General features: G+C 36.8%; 3 protein-coding genes and 1 pseudogene across 4 annotated transcripts; all 4 read right to left on the reverse strand.

The window, feature by feature from the left end:
• Positions 1 to 872: 872 nt before the first annotated feature.
• On the reverse strand, positions 873 to 1,439 carry LOC110425052 (late embryogenesis abundant protein At1g64065-like). Its single transcript, XM_021439836.2, has one exon. It carries the CDS (start codon positions 1,437 to 1,439, stop codon positions 873 to 875), a length of 567 nt encoding a protein of 188 aa, XP_021295511.1.
• Positions 1,440 to 5,146: 3,707 nt separating this feature from the next.
• Positions 5,147 to 5,702, reverse strand: LOC110426370 (late embryogenesis abundant protein At1g64065-like; annotated as a pseudogene).
• A 1,588-nt stretch (positions 5,703 to 7,290) lies between these two features.
• LOC110420425 (late embryogenesis abundant protein At1g64065-like) lies at positions 7,291 to 8,178 on the reverse strand. Its single transcript, XM_021433739.1, has one exon. The coding sequence runs from the start codon at positions 8,055 to 8,057 to the stop codon at positions 7,500 to 7,502; it is 558 nt and encodes a 185-aa protein (XP_021289414.1). The 5' UTR covers positions 8,058 to 8,178; the 3' UTR covers positions 7,291 to 7,499.
• A 1,015-nt stretch (positions 8,179 to 9,193) lies between these two features.
• On the reverse strand, positions 9,194 to 17,956 carry LOC110413396 (respiratory burst oxidase protein F). 2 transcript variants are annotated; one of them, XM_021424199.2, is made up of 14 exons: positions 17,110 to 17,956; positions 16,862 to 17,021; positions 16,547 to 16,595; positions 15,877 to 15,990; positions 14,228 to 14,650; positions 12,464 to 12,850; positions 12,253 to 12,348; positions 11,906 to 12,021; positions 11,350 to 11,517; positions 11,073 to 11,232; positions 10,770 to 10,967; positions 10,553 to 10,681; positions 10,226 to 10,304; positions 9,194 to 10,130 (listed from the first exon to the last, which is right to left on the reverse strand). In XM_021424199.2, the coding sequence occupies exons 1-14, from the start codon at positions 17,717 to 17,719 to the stop codon at positions 10,021 to 10,023; spliced, it is 2,799 nt and encodes a 932-aa protein (XP_021279874.1). In that variant the 5' UTR covers positions 17,720 to 17,956; the 3' UTR covers positions 9,194 to 10,020. The 2 variants fall into 2 exon arrangements, with proteins under 2 accessions (XP_021279874.1, XP_021279961.1); XM_021424286.2 differs by lacking the exon at positions 14,228 to 14,650.
• Positions 17,957 to 18,358: the final 402 nt, after the last annotated feature.

Genomic DNA, 18,358 nt, shown 5'->3' on the forward strand with positions numbered 1-18,358 from the left:
TCCTCTACCCTTCCAAAGAGAGTAAACCTGATTGTCGGGTCACAGTCACAAACCGTGTTCACGGGTCCTATGGATGGTTGGAATGGTGGGGATTAGAGTCTGTTTGAAACCCCGGTTTGCAAGATGTCTATTAGAAATAAAGCGGCATACATCTATCTCTAATTAAACAAAAGGAAAAAAAAAACTTCTACAATTATAACGGTCAATAATTATAATGTCAAAAAACATTATTTTATTTCATGAACTAAATTAATTCATATAATGTTATGGTCCTTGCCACACACCTAACTTGAAACTAACTACCCCCCCCAAAAAAAAAAAGAGATAAGTCGAACCTTGGATCTAAAATCATTAATTAAAATAACTCTAATATTTTAGATTATGTAAATTTTTTTTAATTAAATAATTTTTTAACATGATATTGAAACCCTTTTTAACTTAACCAATCATTTCGATATCATATCTTAATTTTTGTCAAGTTAAATTTTGAAATAATAAACATACATATATATATATATATATATATATATATACACACACATAATTTAAGAAACTCAATTTCTTTCTCTTACGCTCTGCTTTACACAAACATGCACATTGATTCACTCATTTTTGCAAATTTAAATCTAGTTCTCTGTCATGGATGCTACTACAATAACTTGGAGCAGGTTTGTTTGCCTTCAGGGCACCTATGGTTTTATTGACTTCCAAATTATATGTACATTAACTAATTTTGTAGCAAAAGAGGATGGTATTCATTCCTTTATTTCAATCCATATTATTGTATCTAAGACAGAAGTAGAAAAAAATGAATTTAAAAAGAAAAAAAGATGACTAAAAGGAAACATAAAATAGAAATTCTATCCGAAATTTCACTCGCAATCCAAATCCTGAACAGCATGGCTATTCAAATTCACAGTCATAGTGCAGTTCATCTCTGCGGTCTTCCGTTTCTTCATCAGCTTCATCAATGTCACCTTCCCTCTCAACCTGGCAACTCCAGTCAACGTCAAAGTCCCACTGCTCAACTGGGTTCTGAGCCCATCTTCATCAGAAACCGCACTTGAGCTTACATCCACTGTTACATTCATCCTTTTAGTCTTCCTAGCACGGGCACGGCTCTTTACGATCTCACCATCACCGACCATAACGCTTCCAAAGGTAACGTTAGCAGTAGTGTTATCAAACCTGAAGTGACCAAAATTCTTGTTCTTCACTGCAATTTCCATGATCAATCTCATGTTGAAGTGAGGGACTCCTGAAGCATTATAGTTGAGACTCTGGACCGTTACGGATCTTAGCCTAGCGCTTGGGGTCTTGATACGCATAACCGTTAAAGCGAAAACAAGGATTATGATGGTTTGAAAGACAACCCCAGCAATGATATATGCATAACATTTCATGTTCTGCATTCTCTTGTACTTCTCCGATTCCAACATGGCTGGATTCCTTTTGTTTTCAGGAAAGTGACTTCGAATGATGTTGGAACGACTAAGTACTGGAGTGTTTGGAGAAATGAAAAAGGAGCTTGAGCTTGGTGAGATTGGATGATTTGTGCTTGTGGTATAGTATTAATACTTATAGGTAGCGGTGAATACAAAAGTTTTTTGTTTTGAATCATGAAAATGGGAGGAAGTTACATCGAAATGATTTTTTTGTACCTTGTGTGGAAAAAATATACATGGCCAGCCAATTTAGATAATTAGAATTGAGGTGCTGGTACGATATTGACAAAGACTTAGAAAGAAGTTTCAGACCGAAAAGTCCAAACCAATTTATTTAATTTAAGTTTACCAATTTCAGAGACTTTAGAGACAAGTTAATATATATAGTATGGAAAATTAGAAGAAACAATGGGGAATTTCACACTGACCAAAATAGCTTTGTCTAGGCTAGGGAACCAGACCCCCTTAGGATACGTTTGAGTTCAAGAATATAATGACTTTGATGAGTTACAAATTCCTGACCAGGGTGATCAAATTTGTGATCCAACTAATCAAGCATTAACTTACGTTTTGGTAGCTCCCAGAATTCAGAAAAAAATAAGGAAAATGCATTTTCTTCATGTATCTTGGTCATATAACAAACAACTTTGCTCTTACATATTGGTCTAGATTTCATTCCTCCAATGCATGCAAATCTTACTAATTTAAATTTTGTTATAATAAAAAATGATATATCATCATCCATTATTAATATTATGTGACACGGAATGATAAATGATATTTTAATTGATAATAATTATTTAATTATTAATTATAAAAATTTATTTAATTTAAAATAATAATATAATATTTTTGACAAATAAAAATAAAAAAAATTATTTAAATTTTTTAAAATAATTTATTTTTAAAAAATATTATACGTTTTATAATATATCAAGATTTACTCTCATTATACTATTGAGATGCTATATAATGAATGATTTTTACAAGTGAAATGAAATCGGTAGGATAAGAGAAAAATAGCTTACCAGCCTTTTCCGAACATGCCCTTATGTTAATCATAATAGAGAATATATATAAGATTTGAGATGTAATCTAGTTGAATTATTTTAAATCAAATGGAAAACTATAAACCATTGGGAGAATTAGTCTATCCCCCGAACCCACTCATCATCAGATTTAACTATTCTGCAATAGTTCATTGAAGTTTTTTGGTCAAATAAGATGGTTGTTTACATGTAATTATAAGGGAAGGAGGTGGATGGATGGAAGCAATGTCAATATGCATCTAGATCTCTGGGAGAGTACAAGGAAAAAGCAGAAAAGTCTTAAAAAACATGGCTCATGCTTCGTCACATAGCTGATTAATGAAACAAAAATCATTCATGGTAACAGGAATGATCAGTGATATGTTGCCAAACATGGAGAAAAGCCCGAGCTATGAACAGTGTAATGAGAGCAGCCATTAAGGACTTGATTAGTTGATTAATTACTTAACAATCTCAACTTCGGATAGCTGAATAAATTCAAAGATACAATCATAGCAAAGGAAAAAGGACAAAAAAGAAATTCAAGTAAATTAGACGGAAAGAACAAGTAAATATAAAAACTACACAGTTCTGGCCAAAAAAAAAGCTAGCACAGTTGCAGAAATAATCAGCTGGACATGTCGTATTCGTCCTTCAAATCCTGTACAGCAGGGGCTACTGAATCTATTTCCTTGGTGCTGCACATCAGAGCAGACTTCCTTGTAAGATTGCCATGCTGCCATGTAAAAGATTGTGACTGCTTTCTCATACTTGAAGACTTTCAAGAAGCTTTTGACCTCCATGTATTTGGTCTGCTGTTTTGGCACTTGCTTTGTCTTTTGACTTATTGCTGTCTTTCTCTCTCTTTTTCTTTTGGCTCTCTTGTTTATGTATGGTTCTTTTACTCTATGGCTGCAGCTGCTTTAATTACTTTCCTGACAGATTGACTGACAATTATAAGGAGGTCAGTTCCATCCAGAGGGCCTCATAATCACTGAAAGCAGGACAGTTGTCTGCAGCTCCATCAAACTGGTAGAGAGAAGAGGCCGAAGACCGGAATTTATGGCTTTTGTTCTACACAGTAATACTTCGGTCGTAATCTAACATATCCTCATATGCAATTAAAGGGCATTAGCAACTCAATTGCATATGACGATGTGTTACATTACAACTGAAGTGTTACTGTGAAGAAAAAGCCTCTAATTCTGGGATTCTGCCTCTTTTCTCTGCCAGTTGATGGAATTGAGGACAACTCTCTTGCTTTTGGAGATTCTGAGGCACTCTGGACAGGAACCGAACTCCTTAAAATTTTCGGTCAATTTGTCAGGAAAGTAAAATTAATTTCTTTAAAATCAATTAAAGTAGCTGAAAGGAAAACCATTTGTGGCCAAGAAAGCCAAAAGCAAAGGAGATATTAGTAAGTCAAAAGATAGTGGAAGTGGCAAAGCAGAAGAGCAAATATCATATGGAAGTCAAAAGTCTCTTGAGAGTCTTAACCTGGGCCAAAAATTTCATGTTGCAAGAAGGTGAAGTGCTTCAATGTTGCTGAAATTAATCCCCCACCCCTACATTGAGAAACCTGACTTTAAGATCTCAATTGTGATCTGATCTCGTGAGAGGCAAGATGATTATGATCTGAAAAGCAACCAAGATGACAAAATCGTCTCCTTTATTGTGAATGATCGTCAGATGGACGGAAGGAAGCAGTTTCGGTTGACTTAGGTTGCTTTTTTACCAGACAAGGAGCAATGGCTATTGATATTTCAGAATCAACTAACTACTTCATTACAAATTTGATCAAGTCAGAATAAATTTTTCAGTTACTACATTAAACCCAGTTTAAGAGTCTTCGAACCTGGTAATATAATAACAGAAGCTTTAAGGTACGACGACTGAGTCAACCACTTGACTTTCCTGAATATTAATTTACAATGGGTTTATCGTCATTGGTCGATCTTATGTTTATCATTTTTGTAGCGAATGATAACTACATCTTACACCAGTCTGAGCACATTGCTGTTGTCTATGAATAGTTTTTCATGGCTAATGGAAAGCAAAACAAAAACCTTAGGTCAGAGGGTGATTCTCATCTCAGCTTCGAGATGTAAATTGGACATAATTTACTTGAAATCACAAGTCTTTATGGAGGCCATAGTTGGACAAACTGTTCAAGTCAAAGGAAAATTTCAGCTTCTGTTGTAAGGCAAAACCCAAATCAGAGTCAAAAAAAGGAACCTTTATAATTATAGAGAATACACCTACAAATGAAATCAGCCTGCATGGTTGGCGCAGTCTTTTGATCAAATTGATTTGAATATGAAGGATGCTAAAGTGACAGCAATGTTAGGTGAAACTGTACAGCAAAACCATTTTTAAGGTATGCAATCTAGGCTAGGCAGATACGGATGTGTTCAAATGTAATATGGTGCTTTTGCTTCAGGCAATTTGGATGCTCAATATATAGGCCATGATGTACACGGAAGATCATGTGAAACAGACCAAATCTGAAATCTCAGTTACAAATAGATGTAAAGGAATCAAGCTCTACTTCAAACCCCAAGTAAAGCAGAGTATAATAACAGAAACGGGTGGCCAATAGACCAAAAGAAAAACAGAGAAATTAAGAAAAAGGTGAAATTGAAGAATTTAATCCTCAGAAAACAACTTGACATGTCATTTGCACTTCAAATCCTGTACGGCACGAGTTGACAAATTGATTCCCATGGTGCAGCTCATTTCACCAGACTTCTTCTTCTTGATCACCTTCATCAAATGAACCTTTCCCTTCAACTTGGCCTGGCTGCTTAATGGCAATACACCTGCATTAATGTCATTTCCAAGATTTGAATTGCTGGATAACCTACTGGAACTAATATCAACATTAATGTTGAATTTTTTGGTTTGCCTGGCCCTTGCACGACCCTTGACAATAGCTGCCTCCCCAACCGGCATGCCCCCGTATAAGATTGTGACAGTGCTGTTTTCATACTTAAAGTGACCAAAATTTGTGTTTTTCACGGCCACCTGGGCCATCAATTTCATGTCAAAAGAAGGAGAGCTGTTATTGACAGTGCTGAAACTCTCCACTGTTACAGCACCGAACCTGACTTTAGGACTTTTGATCCGCATCACAGTCAGTGCAAATAGCAAGATTATTGCAGTCTGAAACAACAAAAGCTGCAACATATGCTAGGCATTTTGCATTGCTTCCTTCCCTTCTCACTTTCATGGTGAAAATGATTTGATTTTTACTTGATTCGTGCTTGTTTTATAGGAATTAATCTGCTCAAAAGCCCGAATGCAGGTTAAGGTTGAAGGTATGATTTCGCAGACTTGCAACAAATCTATTTATAATGTTGTAACCATAAAGTATAAATGAACAACATGTGAAACATCCATCAAAGTCCAAGACTATTTTTTACTACTAAATCAAAACGTGTTTGAAAGTCTTTTGAACATGATATATATATATATATATATATATGTATATAATAATGACTGAAGCTTCTATATGGTTGAACTGGGTCATCATCTAGATGCTCACAGTAATAAATTAATACAAAGTTTAGGTATTTTACCTACATGGATAGTTTCATAGAAAAGTTAATTAGCATTTCATGATCATACACATACAATTTAACTGATGTGACAATTACAGGTTACACCAATCAGACCACGTTGCTGCTGCATCATCGGTTTGTCAAGACACCTTTCTCCCTAGTCCCTACCCAAAACAAAAACATCAATCTCCTACCCAGTGACATTCCAGCCATTTAAGATAGTTCCCCATCCATTATTTTATCTTTGGAGGCAAGGAAAGGGATTAAACAACAGAAAATATACATAGCCCTTCCAGATTTCCCCTAACCAGAGAACAGGAATAGTTCTTGTCTAGCTGATAAGCGATGACTTTCATGTTTTTCTCCAGCCAGCCATTCTAGACCTCCGTACACTTGTAGTAATAATTACATGGATTCGATTAATTTATTCACATTTTTACAACAGTTATTCATAGTACTAACTTTCCAGCAATTTCCTTATACCGCCAAGACATGTATTCAACTTGGAAGGGGACCTTAGCATGACCTCCTACTTTTTGGCCAGATATGAAGATATTTTACCCAAAAGAAAGACACTAGCCCGGTGGAATTATGCAGCTTTTGGTTGTTAGGCACATTAAGTTACATAAAAGTCTTTTTACACAAAGGATATGCGTAAAAAAAACATGCAAATGCTTGTTTGTCAAAGCTCTTGATTATTGGAAATGTTTGTTGTCTGTCAGTTCTCACCAGCGAGATTTTTGTTTGGAAAATTCAAGTAATACGCCAAGGGCAGGGCAAGTTCTGCCTAGACGTTTTTGATTTCCCATTGTTGGAGAGTAGGGTTCAAAGCAAACCAAGCACTGGAATTACTTAAGAGTTTTGTTTTAAGCTGAAAACCAAACCTCAGAGGGACTCTGGTCCAAGTCCACTGGTGAAACGAGTTAATCTGCCTTGAGCAAAATTATTTTTCAAACATGTGTGTTGGCTTTTACATCTCGAAAAGTATATATTTATCACTGAAAGTATTAAACTTTGGGGAAATTGTTTCTTATTCAGTTATAATCAAGGAAGGTTTTTCTTCATACAACCTAGGTTAGTTACATAGGCAAGCATGCTAATTACTAGAGGGCAGCTTGTTATATTGCTTCAATGGTACAAGTATATATCGATTAAATGCATATGTCCTGTAGTCTGCTTCTTTCTCCGGTACCACCTCAAGCAGGTGGATGTCTACATCTCATAACTTGAAGAAAGTTTTAGAAATTAAAACCCATGTTGAAACAAATAAAATCTCAATTTAATTGCAACCTCGGTTAAACTTATATGAATATGAATCAATTTCTATTTCTAACACAAACTGGGGCAGAGTGCAAAATTAGAACTGGTCGGCGAAAGTAACATGACTGCATTGACCAAAACGAAAAAACAGAAGAAAAAGTGCTGAAACTCAAGCATCAAGTTTCTAAATAAACTGCTTCACAATGTCATTTGCACTTTAAATCCTGTACGGTACGAGTTCCTAAATTGATTCCCATGGTGCAGCTCATTTCACTAGACTTCTTCTTCTTGATCACCTTCATCAGATGCACCTTCCCGCTCAACTTGGCCTCGCTGCTGAGGGGCAAAACACCAGAAGCGATATCATTTCCAAGGTTGGAGTTGGTCGATAACTTGCTGGAACTAATATCAATTGTAACGTCGAATTTTTTGGTCTGCCTAGCCCTCGCACGAGCCTTAACAACAGCTGCCTCCCCGACCTCCATGCCCCCATATAAGATTCTGATGCTGCTGTTCTCGTACTTGAAGTGACCGAAGTTTGTGTTCTTTACAGTCACTCGAGCCATCAGCCTCATGTCAAAGAAAGGTGAAGAGCTGTTGCCGGTGCTGAAATTCTCCACCGTTACAGCACCGAACCTGACTTTAGGATTTTTGATACGCATCACCGTTAATGCAAATATCAAGATGATTGCCGTCTGAAACACAACAAATGCAGCAACGTATGCCAAGCATTTTGCATTGCTTCGCTGTCCTTCTCCTTTCATTTTTGATTGCTCTTCTCTCTATCTCTTTTGGGTTTAAAGGGAATTCTGTTTCTTTATGACTCGGTAGGAACTGGACGATGTAGTTGTGTTTTATCAAGGCAAAGGTTGGCTCTATATTTATGGACATAATTTGAAATCCTTGAGATTGCTGATTCAACTCCGCCGTGTAAGAGACTTTCAGTTTTTGAAACCAATAGAACGGGACAAAAATGACTTGGCAGTCAAACAAAAGCGTATGCTGGAGAGCCAAGTGGGGTTCATCTTCGGCAGGACTTGATGGGGTCTTCGCTTCTAGATGGGCGGAGGAAGACGTGGCCTCACTTTGACGCGTAGCGTGACAATAAACACTACTTTTGCTCTGCGAGGTAGGCTCTACTTTCAAACGTTGGCTTTATTATTTCGGACTCCGCTTATGAAAAACGATCCAAGGCGTGCGGTATTATATTATGCCAGGCAGCGATCTTTGACATTCGTTGACTAATTGAAGCCTTACTAGAAGGACTACTCCTTCCCTAGTATTATTTTCTATGTACACATCTATCTAACTTTGGATCATATAAATGCATTCAATATAAAAAGGATGCACTTATTTTCAAATAAATATTAATCATTATTAAATAAATCATCGTATTCCTGTATTAATAAATATGATTGATTAATTTGTATGAAAGTAACGCGTGTAAAGTTAATGTCACTTCAATATAAATATGAATGTTTTGTAAATAAATTTATACCGATGAATTGAGACTATAAAATCGTCATAGTCCACAGGCATAAAAAATAAAATAAACCATGGACGAACTGGGTGGTCTATAACCTTTTATTGGGCTGATTTGGTTTTATGTTAATCTGTGGGCTGGACATTTCAGTTTAGAATTGAGAAGGGCTCCCCTGGGCTTAATATTACTTACTAATTAGTGAAGAGAAAGCAAATGGGTTATGCCGGATCAAGGGTTTTGCTGGGCTGCGATTGCCATCTATTTAAGTCAATGAATCGCAAAAGGGGAAGAATTTAACTTTGCATGATTAATTTGCTTTTTACCGCAAGAAAAAAGGGAAGCAATCAACTGAGATTTCAATTTTTATTTTGGGCTGATACTAGACTCTACAGCTTTGGCCATTTTAGTAGATGAGTATAAAGAAAAGAAAAGAAATCAATTAGGATTCTATCATAATTTATAACTGATCGTAGCCATTTACATTTACACAATAACTATAGAAAGCCCTCTCTTGAATATGTATTTAGATGGCGATAAAGCTAGCAAAATTAACTTACAAAAAACTGTAAACCATCATCATCATCTACACCTGATCCTTATTGTAATCTGAAATAATGAATAATAATAATAATGTAATAGTAGTAGCTTGACATACTTATCAGCATCGACATTCTAGAAGGATTCCCCCGACGAAACTTTGGAAAAGGTCAAAAAGACGAATCCATTCCGAATTTCCAAATCCCACGCCACCCCGTCACTTCCCTCAAGCATCTGCTTTTCAAAATTGTCTTCCTCCTAAATCCACCTATGAATGTCTACCAATCATTGCCTGGCTTTATCGTTTCACCAGCCTCGGACCCTCTCCGTTGCAGCTGTACCGCACTCACCACTCTTCTTGCTGGCCTAACTTTTCATTCTGGGATCACCTGCCATGTTTCTATCCCTACTTACGCCACGTGTGCAATGAAAGATTCACCTTAGAATTCCAAGCCGTTTCCCCACTCTTTTTTTGTGGGTATACAACGATAGTCCTAATGAAATAGTATCTTTGCTTCTTCTTCTTCTTCTTCTTCTTTTCTTCTTTCTTTTCTTCTCCTTTTCTATTCTAAGACTGTACAGTGACTCGTGCTTTCTTGGCTTATTGCAAAAATTCTTATTCTCTAGGTAAAGCAAGGAGATTGGGCTATGAATGGTGAAGGGAGAATAAACATTTAGTAATTCTATTTACTCCCCACGGTAATCTCTTAGAAATGCTCCTTGTGGAATTCAAATTTAGTGGAACCTTTTTGGTTGAACTCATAGCAGAGTTTGCTGAGTTCTTTAGCCAAAACCGGTGCCCCGCAGTAAAAGACTCCTGCTCCACCACATTAAAACCACAACAACAATATTAGAAGACACAGAAGATTGCTACTTGTTTTAATTATGCTTAGGTACAGAACTGGGGCTCACCTATCCTTGCGTTGCAGTGCTTAGAACTTAGTTTAGAGAGAACGTTCTTCCATTTAGGCCTTGCAAAATGGGTCCGCACCTGATAATGGCAAAGAGGAATTATTATTATTATTATTATTATTATTATGTTTAAAAAATTACTAACAGCCATGCTGTTGTTAATGCATGGGAGCCACACTTGATATCTGCTGCAGGAGGAATTTGTGACAGAGACAGATTGCAGAGTGTCATCACCAAGATTTTGGATGGAATTTTCAGAATCCTAAAAGACAATCATGCAGTGGAATATGCTAAGGGAATGAAAATGACAGACAAAACAGATCTTACCCTGGTGCCGGAAACGATGTCAACTCCATTCTTGGCATGATTTAATGCTTGGACCATGGTGATGAGAGCTGAACGTGCATCTCCTTCCTCGTACACGCTAGTTAAATAGTTGTGCATTTCAATGACACCCTAGAGTTTAAAATGACAAGTTAGAATTAACAGTTAAGGTATTTAAAAGGAAATTATTAAATGTTTTTAAGTTGATGAGTTCTCGTACCCTTTGATCAAGTTCTGCAACTTCATTCATGACCCCTTTGAACCAATCAAATGAACCTTGCTCCCTGGTTACCCAATAGAAATAAGCATTGGTCGTCTTAAGAGTTTTCTTTCGCTTTGGTGAAACTCTGTTAGGAGTGGTTGAATCATTGCTCCCGATACTTATGTCCGATGTCCTACTGGTATCTGAGACCGAATCCTAAAAATGAAGAAGCATGTCATGAATCTGATAGGGAAACAACCAATAATTTAACCAAAGAAACAACAAGAAAAGCAGATTCATTACTTAGCATGAGTTACTTACTGCCTGCTCCTCCATTTTGACAATGTTGTTAAGCAGATCTTTTAAAATGCTGATGAATGGTGTTGCACCAATTCCAAGCCCCACGAGTAACAGGACATCATACTTGTGATAGTCTTGTGCAGGGGCACCATACGGCCCATCTATTAAGAGCTTCGGCAAACTGTTCTTAGACAAAAATATTAAGGATCACCAAAATTTACTCAATAATTCCTAAAAGTTTAAACCTTCTAAGACGAGAGAAATGTCAAACATATTAACGGGAGAAAAATAGATATACCTTCTCTTAGTCGTCTCATCAGCCCTAAGAAGCCCACTTTTCCCAGCTACAGGAGGTTCACAAACCTCTGAGAACAGCCGTCTGAGCTCTTGGGTCCAGTCACCTAGTTGACGGATATGAACACTAAGGTAATCATCACCAGGAGCAGAGGTGATGGAAAATGGATGCCTGTTTCATAAAAGAGAAATGCTCATGAGTTGAGAGAAAACTGGCATAATGCTAAAGGTACACACCTGCTCTCTTGACTGCAAACCACCCCTATCTCAATACTGATTTTTTATTGCAACTATTGACACTTTTTAGTATTTTAAACTCTCATCTTACTACGAACCAATCAAATATGATGAACCTGGTTCTATTCATATAAAAGTGCAATTGTTGACAGCAAATTGAATGTGCTTCTGATCTAACTAATGTCCATTTTCATCCTCTTTACTGTGGATTTATCTCTGAAGATATTATGCTGGAAATTCTCAAAACAATTAATTAGCACCAAAGGAAGTGAAACAGCTGAAAATCATCCCTAAAACATATATGCTTTAGATTGCTTACTTACCATTCAAAGGGAGAGACAGCAGGGCACTGCACAAACATGTACTGTCCACTCTTATACCGAAATTGAGGTGGCTTAGACATTTGTAATGTGAGAACACCTCCCGGATAAATAGCAACCTATATATTCAGAATGCAGAAACAGGAAGATCATCAGTCATAATAGCTCGTATGAAAAAGATCAGATAGAGAAGCAAATTCAGTAAATTGATCAGCCTCACTGTTCAGGAGATAATTCCCAATCAATTCGTCTCTTTGAACTTTTCTCCATCCCTTTTGCTTTCAGCAGTTCTTAATTAAATATGGAACGTGTTGTCTATGCTGAATCATAGTTGACAGAGTTATGCTCACCTTCAAAATCCGGACAGTATAGGAACCAGAACGGAAGAATCTCAGGATCCTTTCTCCAGCATATAAGAAAACTGGAACAGCTAGGTACATCCAAGTCTGCAACCAGGAATTCCATACCTTAAACTACAGTTATAGTTACTTAAGTACAATAAAATCTTGCATTTATAATTTCTCCAATCACTTGAGAAAAGATGAAGACATAAATATATACCGTCTTACGGTACCATATGTGCACAAGATAAAGGAAAACGCCGTGGATGATGAGCAAGACGTAGACAATCACAAACAGGTGATGTGAGTACCAAAAAGCATTGAAGCCAGTGATTCTATCAAAGGGCTTGGGCAGCTTAATCAGGTTCCGCCTAAACCATTTTGTTGCTAGCGTAAATGCAATTGTCATGCAGATGACCATTAGAATTCCAGTCACGCCCTCAGCCCCTTTTATCAGGTCTATATACGTTGGCTTATGACTTCCGAAGTCATGGATTAGAAAGTCCTTATAGTCTTCAGCAGAAGAATTGATAAGCTTCGGAAAATCGCAGGCAAGATGGTTACCGGCATGAAGAATGACTCCAATTACAATCGCTGCAGCTATTGTCTGCACTCATTCAATGAAGTGAAGAGTGATCATTAATAAAGATCTAACTAGATGGGAATCATGAACAATTTTAAAACTTTGATAAAATCCGACATCAATAACAAGTATATTTGCAAATGTTTGAATTGTTTTTAACTGAAGAACATGGTTAATTCCTTGATTTAAATCAAGTCAGTGCCATTCAAATCTTATACCTGCCCTCTAACTCTGCCAACCTGATATATATATATATATATATATATATACACCAAGTGCATCATAAATTACATTCTGCATAACCTTCGCAGCTACCATTTTATGACCTTCAGTAGAAATTCTTCTTACAGGAGAAGTGATGCAACCGATGAATTAAGTAACTATTTCATAACCATAATACAACAAAGCATGCACGATCCAGTGCCAAAGAGCTGATAAGGGTAGTTTTGTCAATCTAGCAAGTTATAAGAAACCGTCCACGTCTAACTCCTAAAAAGTCAAGTAGTTGGGAGCTGGGACATGGGAGAATCTTCCACTGGGACTAAAAGGCATATTATTGGCTATCTCGAGGACCAGATTCAAAATCATTAATTGGTGAATTTGTCTTTTTAACTCTTCACTAAAGCATCTATTGCCTGCTAATCTCATCTAGCTGGCATAAGTAAGCCTACCTGGAAACTATGCTTTAATTAAATGCAACGCATGCCTTGTTTCTATCTCTCCGTTTTCTTCTTTTTTAAAATTTTGATGACTTGATCTTGAAGGGAAAATTGAGATAGGAAAGAGAATGGAAAACTGACCCAGATAACACGGAGATTTTCTTTCCCATAGGTAAGGAGAGTAGAGTTATGCAAATGCAGGTTTTTGCAATTTAGAGAAGCATTTAACCGAACCCAGATCCTGGCTACACTATATATATATATATGTATGGAGCCTTTGTTCGGTAGCAGCTGCACGGTCACAAGTTTTTACCTCCCCATATTTATCTCCTAATTTCAACGAATTGTTTTTTGTTCTATCTTAGATTGTCAGTCAAGCAAAAAAAAAACCATTGTTTGTTTGTACAAGTCAATGCTTTTGTCTCAGCTAAAAATTATTAAAACTAAAATGAATTAATTTTATGTAGAGTACGCCAAATTTCTTTACCAAAGAGAGAGAGATCTGTTTGGCTGTCAACTATTGCTGCCGGAACATATAATGCCTCCCACATATGTACTACGTAGACATCACTGTTTTTAGGGCAAGGGCAAGCGAAAGACTCAAGTAACGATCTATTATTGTCTTTGATGGCTGAAATTAACCAATCATATTGACTTCTATCATTTAGTCCCCACCCGGGACCAGAGGATAAACGTGAAGGAGAAGCACAAAAAATAGAGAACCAAGGGTTGGTATACACACCTTGTGAAAGTTGATATTATCGTCAAAAGGTACAAAGAGACCCAGCTTGGTGGACCTGAGCCAAGTAATGGTGTTTCTGCACACGGGCAAGAGGATAAGAGCCATGTTAAACTTCAGGGTCTCAGCTGCTCCCTTGGCTGTGAGGAGACAGTAACCCATAACCTGGAAAGAACTCTTCTGCTTATATTGAAAGAACTTCCAAGTAAAGAGCCCTATCATAATCATAATCCACAATGACACGACCCATATCCTTTTCCAATTTTCTTCCAAATAGTATAAAACTTTAGTGCTCATTCTTCTGATTCTGCTCTTCTTTCTTAATCCTTGCAAGTTTTGGCTCAGGGCTTGGCTTGTGTAGCTTAGGGCTTGACTATAGCTCAGATACGTGTCCTTTTGCAAGAGAAGTGTCTCCAATTGCCATAGCTGCATCATTTTTCATCAGTCACCACCCACCAATCATGCAATTGTGGCAATGAAAATATGAAATCATAAAAAAAACATTTAGTCATGCAAAGGACAAGATTATTTTGATTCCGTCAACTCGTTACACTATCAGTGATGCAGAATGGAGGACGCGTGCATGCGCGAATGAGTGAAGAGAACGCGTATTTGAGAGGGCAATAACCCGAAAGCAAAGCTCACATGGGAACTCAACTGTGTCAGGTCCGCCATTTAGCAGGACCATGAGTTCCAACGGTCAATCATGGGATGGAGTTGGTCAGGAACCCCTCAATCTATGACCAAAATAACGACAATACCCTTTGCTTAATCTTGACAACTTTTGAAAAGTAAAACAAAAGAAAAAATCAATATACAAAATTTAAAAAAAGAAGAAAAAATTATTAAATTCAAGGCAGATACCGGATAGTGACCTGACAAGTTGATTTGATTATGCCCTTACATAACTTAATTATCACATGCAGATAATGCAATTAAAAGAAAAAATATACTGCTCACATGAAACTGAAAATTTAAATGTGGTAACTATTGACTAGATAAATTAGCAATTTGAGAGATTAAAATGGAAAATATACTGACTAGTACTATATTTTTGGGTATACTATTTATTACGGAAAAGAACTTGTTCATCCAATTTCTTTCCCTCCATCAAGCACCAGCTACTTCGCCCGGACTTAAAAAAGTAAGTATTAAAAACCGTTCAACGACCTCAAATGTTAGTAACCGTTTACCAAGATAAGATAAGTTGAGCTGTCTCTAGTAAAAGCTCATTATTCTTACTTGTTCCTTCTTTCTTCGTCACGGTTCAACAAAACCAGAACCGGATTGTTGGAAGATTTGATCATTTTTCGCCTAACGATAGACTTTGCATGAAAAATCCAATTTAAGAACTATTACAATTTTTTTATATATAAATATTTCAAAAATCCTAGTCAATGTCGCTCCAAGTATATCTTAGCGAAACTAATTTATGAGCCTCGAACCTTTTTTTTATTTTTTATTTTTGAAAGGTGACTGTCGAACCTAATTTGAAAATGAAGTCTTACCGGAAAAAAAAATAGTATAATTATCTCAACTTGTTTCGTTTATTGAATTCTAGAATATCTTTTTTTTTAATAACATGCAAAAAGCAAAGAAGGAAACATTTGGTCATGGAAATATCCACTGTACCACATAAATCACGGACCCACCTCAATGTATCCAAGTCTTTCAGGATCCAACTCTTCCATGATCAGAGCTGCGTATTCTTCCGCCTGCTCCTTCAATCTTGATAGCTTGTTCGCTGAAGCACTCAACATGATAATCTATCCAGGACGAAAAAAAAATAATTGAAATACCAATAAAATAATAATTATATATTGACCAAAATGCCCCCACCAACCCCACTAAAAAGTTTCCATTAAATGATCACGGTGAAGGAAACTCCGAAAAAAATAGAGGAGCCATCGGTCCAATTGTAGATTACACATAAAAGATGCTTCAAAAAATGGTTAACGTCAGAGACCAAAGAAAATTAAAGTCGCTTTTTTGTTTAAGATGATTCATTTATTAAATTGGAGTAGTTAGTTTTAAGAATTTCTTGTGATTTAAGGTGACCCATCCCTGCCTAACGTTGATTATAATAACCCAAATGACACCCTGTAATCAAGTTTTAAATCAATCTCTTTAAACTTTAAATTACTTCCCTTTGACTACGAAAGGGCGGCCCTAACAATTTTTTTTTATTTTAAGAAAAGAAAATTTTAACGTAGCAGAAGGGACAATATTTATGGCTAATTTATGCATGTTGGATTACAAAATTAGATAAACGTGGCTGCCTAATCCAACTTCAATTATGGATATGATAAAGAATAGTTTTACCTCTTTTACTTCAGCCTCGGTGATTCTACCATCTTCATTCTTGTCCACCCTGTAACATAAATTAAACAAGATATAATATAAGATTTAGAAAAGAAATTGAAATATTAATCATTTCCATATTTGCGAAAAAGACGATTTTGTCCAATTCTCTTATTGCATCACCACGACTGGTTTCCGAAATTATGGAGCGAATCTCAAACAAAGTTGAGAAAGAGAGGGTGTGAACTTTAAGTTTTAATTAATTTAAAAATGAATTAATTAATGAACAATAAAACTTTAATTAAAATCGAATACTAATAGTTTTATAATGCGTACATGTCGAAGAAGATCTGGAGGCGAGAATCAAAACTTTGATCGGTGATTTGAGACCAATATTCATAAAGTTCGTCTTTGCTAATTTTTTCGACTTTTAATCTCCTTCGCCTACTCAATGCATCGAACATCTCCAATGCAAATTCCTTCGAGTCTTTCATTCCTTAAAGAAATGAAAAAAAATAAAAGTTACTGATGGTTAGAAGATAGATTCAAGATTAAGCATGTAAGATTGTAATAACGAAATGAACCTATGCATTGTGCGAAATCGCAGCGAAAGAGAAAGCCGTCTTTGGCGAGTTTGTTGAAATTGTTTTGAACTTCTTCCCATGCATTGGTTTTATTGTTACTTATAAATCGTAATCCGCGAAGTGCTTTTTGAGCGCCGGACCGAGTCCTGTCGAGTTGAGCTCGCTGCTTTCTCAAAGCTCGAGCGGCTAAAGCCGAGTCGAATCCGGTTACGGTCTGAGGTGCGTGCCCGTGGCCCCATGAAAACTTGCGTAGTTCGGCTTTTAACTCTTGTGAGAACTGCTTGGCTTTGGCGACGGCTTCGGCTTTTAGTTCTTGTGATAACTGTCTCAGTTTGTTGGATGAGCTTCGCTTGATCGTCGGGGATCGTGGAGCCGAGGCTGACGCGGAGACAGGAGTATCGGCACCGTCATCGACCTTGATGACGGTGGCCGGCTCCACGCTTCGGAGAATGATGGTGTCATCATCCTGGAGGTCGAGGGTGACCTCGACGAACTCCTCTGCGGAGTTAGACTCAGTCCCAGGCGACGTAGTAGAACTGAGAGTCGTTTTGGCGGGTACGGTGTCTGAGGCCCACCGCCTCTCGTGTGTCGGTAAAGAACCACCTCTCATTGAGCCAACACTATTTGTACAATTCTTAGCTGTTTGTTAATGTGATGACAATATTGGAAATAAGAAGGAATCTAAATTACGGTTTAGTTATTGAAGGAGCAAAAGTAAACACAGAATAGCTGAATATAAAGGAAGGAGGGAGAGAGGAAACGCGGAAGGAATCTGAGGGAAAAGACAAGAACGCGTAGAGCAGCTCTAGGAGAAGAGAAAGGAAAGAAAAGGACAATATTTGCAGGGGCCAGAGGCAGGGGAGAGAGACTTATTTATATGTTGGATTTTGTAAAAAGAATTATATTGCTTAATTATATTTATATTTTTATTACTAGTAATCTGTGACCACTTAAGGAATGATTTCGTTTGGGAGCCTAAAATTTTCTTCCTGCCTTTTGATGTTTGGCTTCACGCGTTTTTACTTTGCTTTGGTTTCTTCGGAAATTGGAGACCGAAGTTTATGTGCCAGAAAGTAAGAGAAAGCAAAGAGAGATGGGCAGTGTGAACGGTGACAATTAAAAATATTTAGATCCGAATTGTTATATAATTATTTATAATTATTTTTGGTAAAAATATAGAATAATGTTTTTAAAATTATTTGTTTACAATTTGGATACGTTGATTTTTGCATATTAATGCAAACTTTTA

The sequence above is a fragment of the Theobroma umbraticum genome, unplaced genomic scaffold (assembly GCF_002168275.2).
Source record: "Theobroma umbraticum cultivar Fairchild unplaced genomic scaffold, ASM216827v3 scaffold_30.0, whole genome shotgun sequence".
Classification (NCBI taxonomy): Eukaryota; Viridiplantae; Streptophyta; class Magnoliopsida; order Malvales; family Malvaceae; genus Theobroma; species Theobroma umbraticum.

Bases quoted from the DNA above. Each gene is read 5' to 3' on its own strand.
- LOC110425052 (XM_021439836.2), bottom strand. From the start codon at position 1,439: ATGTTGGAATCGGAGAAGTACAAGAGAATGCAGAACATGAAATGTTAT.
- LOC110420425 (XM_021433739.1), bottom strand. From the start codon at position 8,057: ATGAAAGGAGAAGGACAGCGAAGCAATGCAAAATGCTTGGCATACGTT.
- LOC110413396 (XM_021424199.2), bottom strand. From the start codon at position 17,719: ATGAGAGGTGGTTCTTTACCGACACACGAGAGGCGGTGGGCCTCAGAC. The intron at 10,305-10,552 runs GTAAGATCTGTT...TGCCATTATCAG, and splicing joins ACATCGTTTCCGGCACCAGG to GTGCGGACCCATTTTGCAAG. The intron at 10,131-10,225 runs GTGAGCCCCAGT...GTGGTGGAGCAG, and splicing joins GCACTGCAACGCAAGGATAG to GAGTCTTTTACTGCGGGGCA.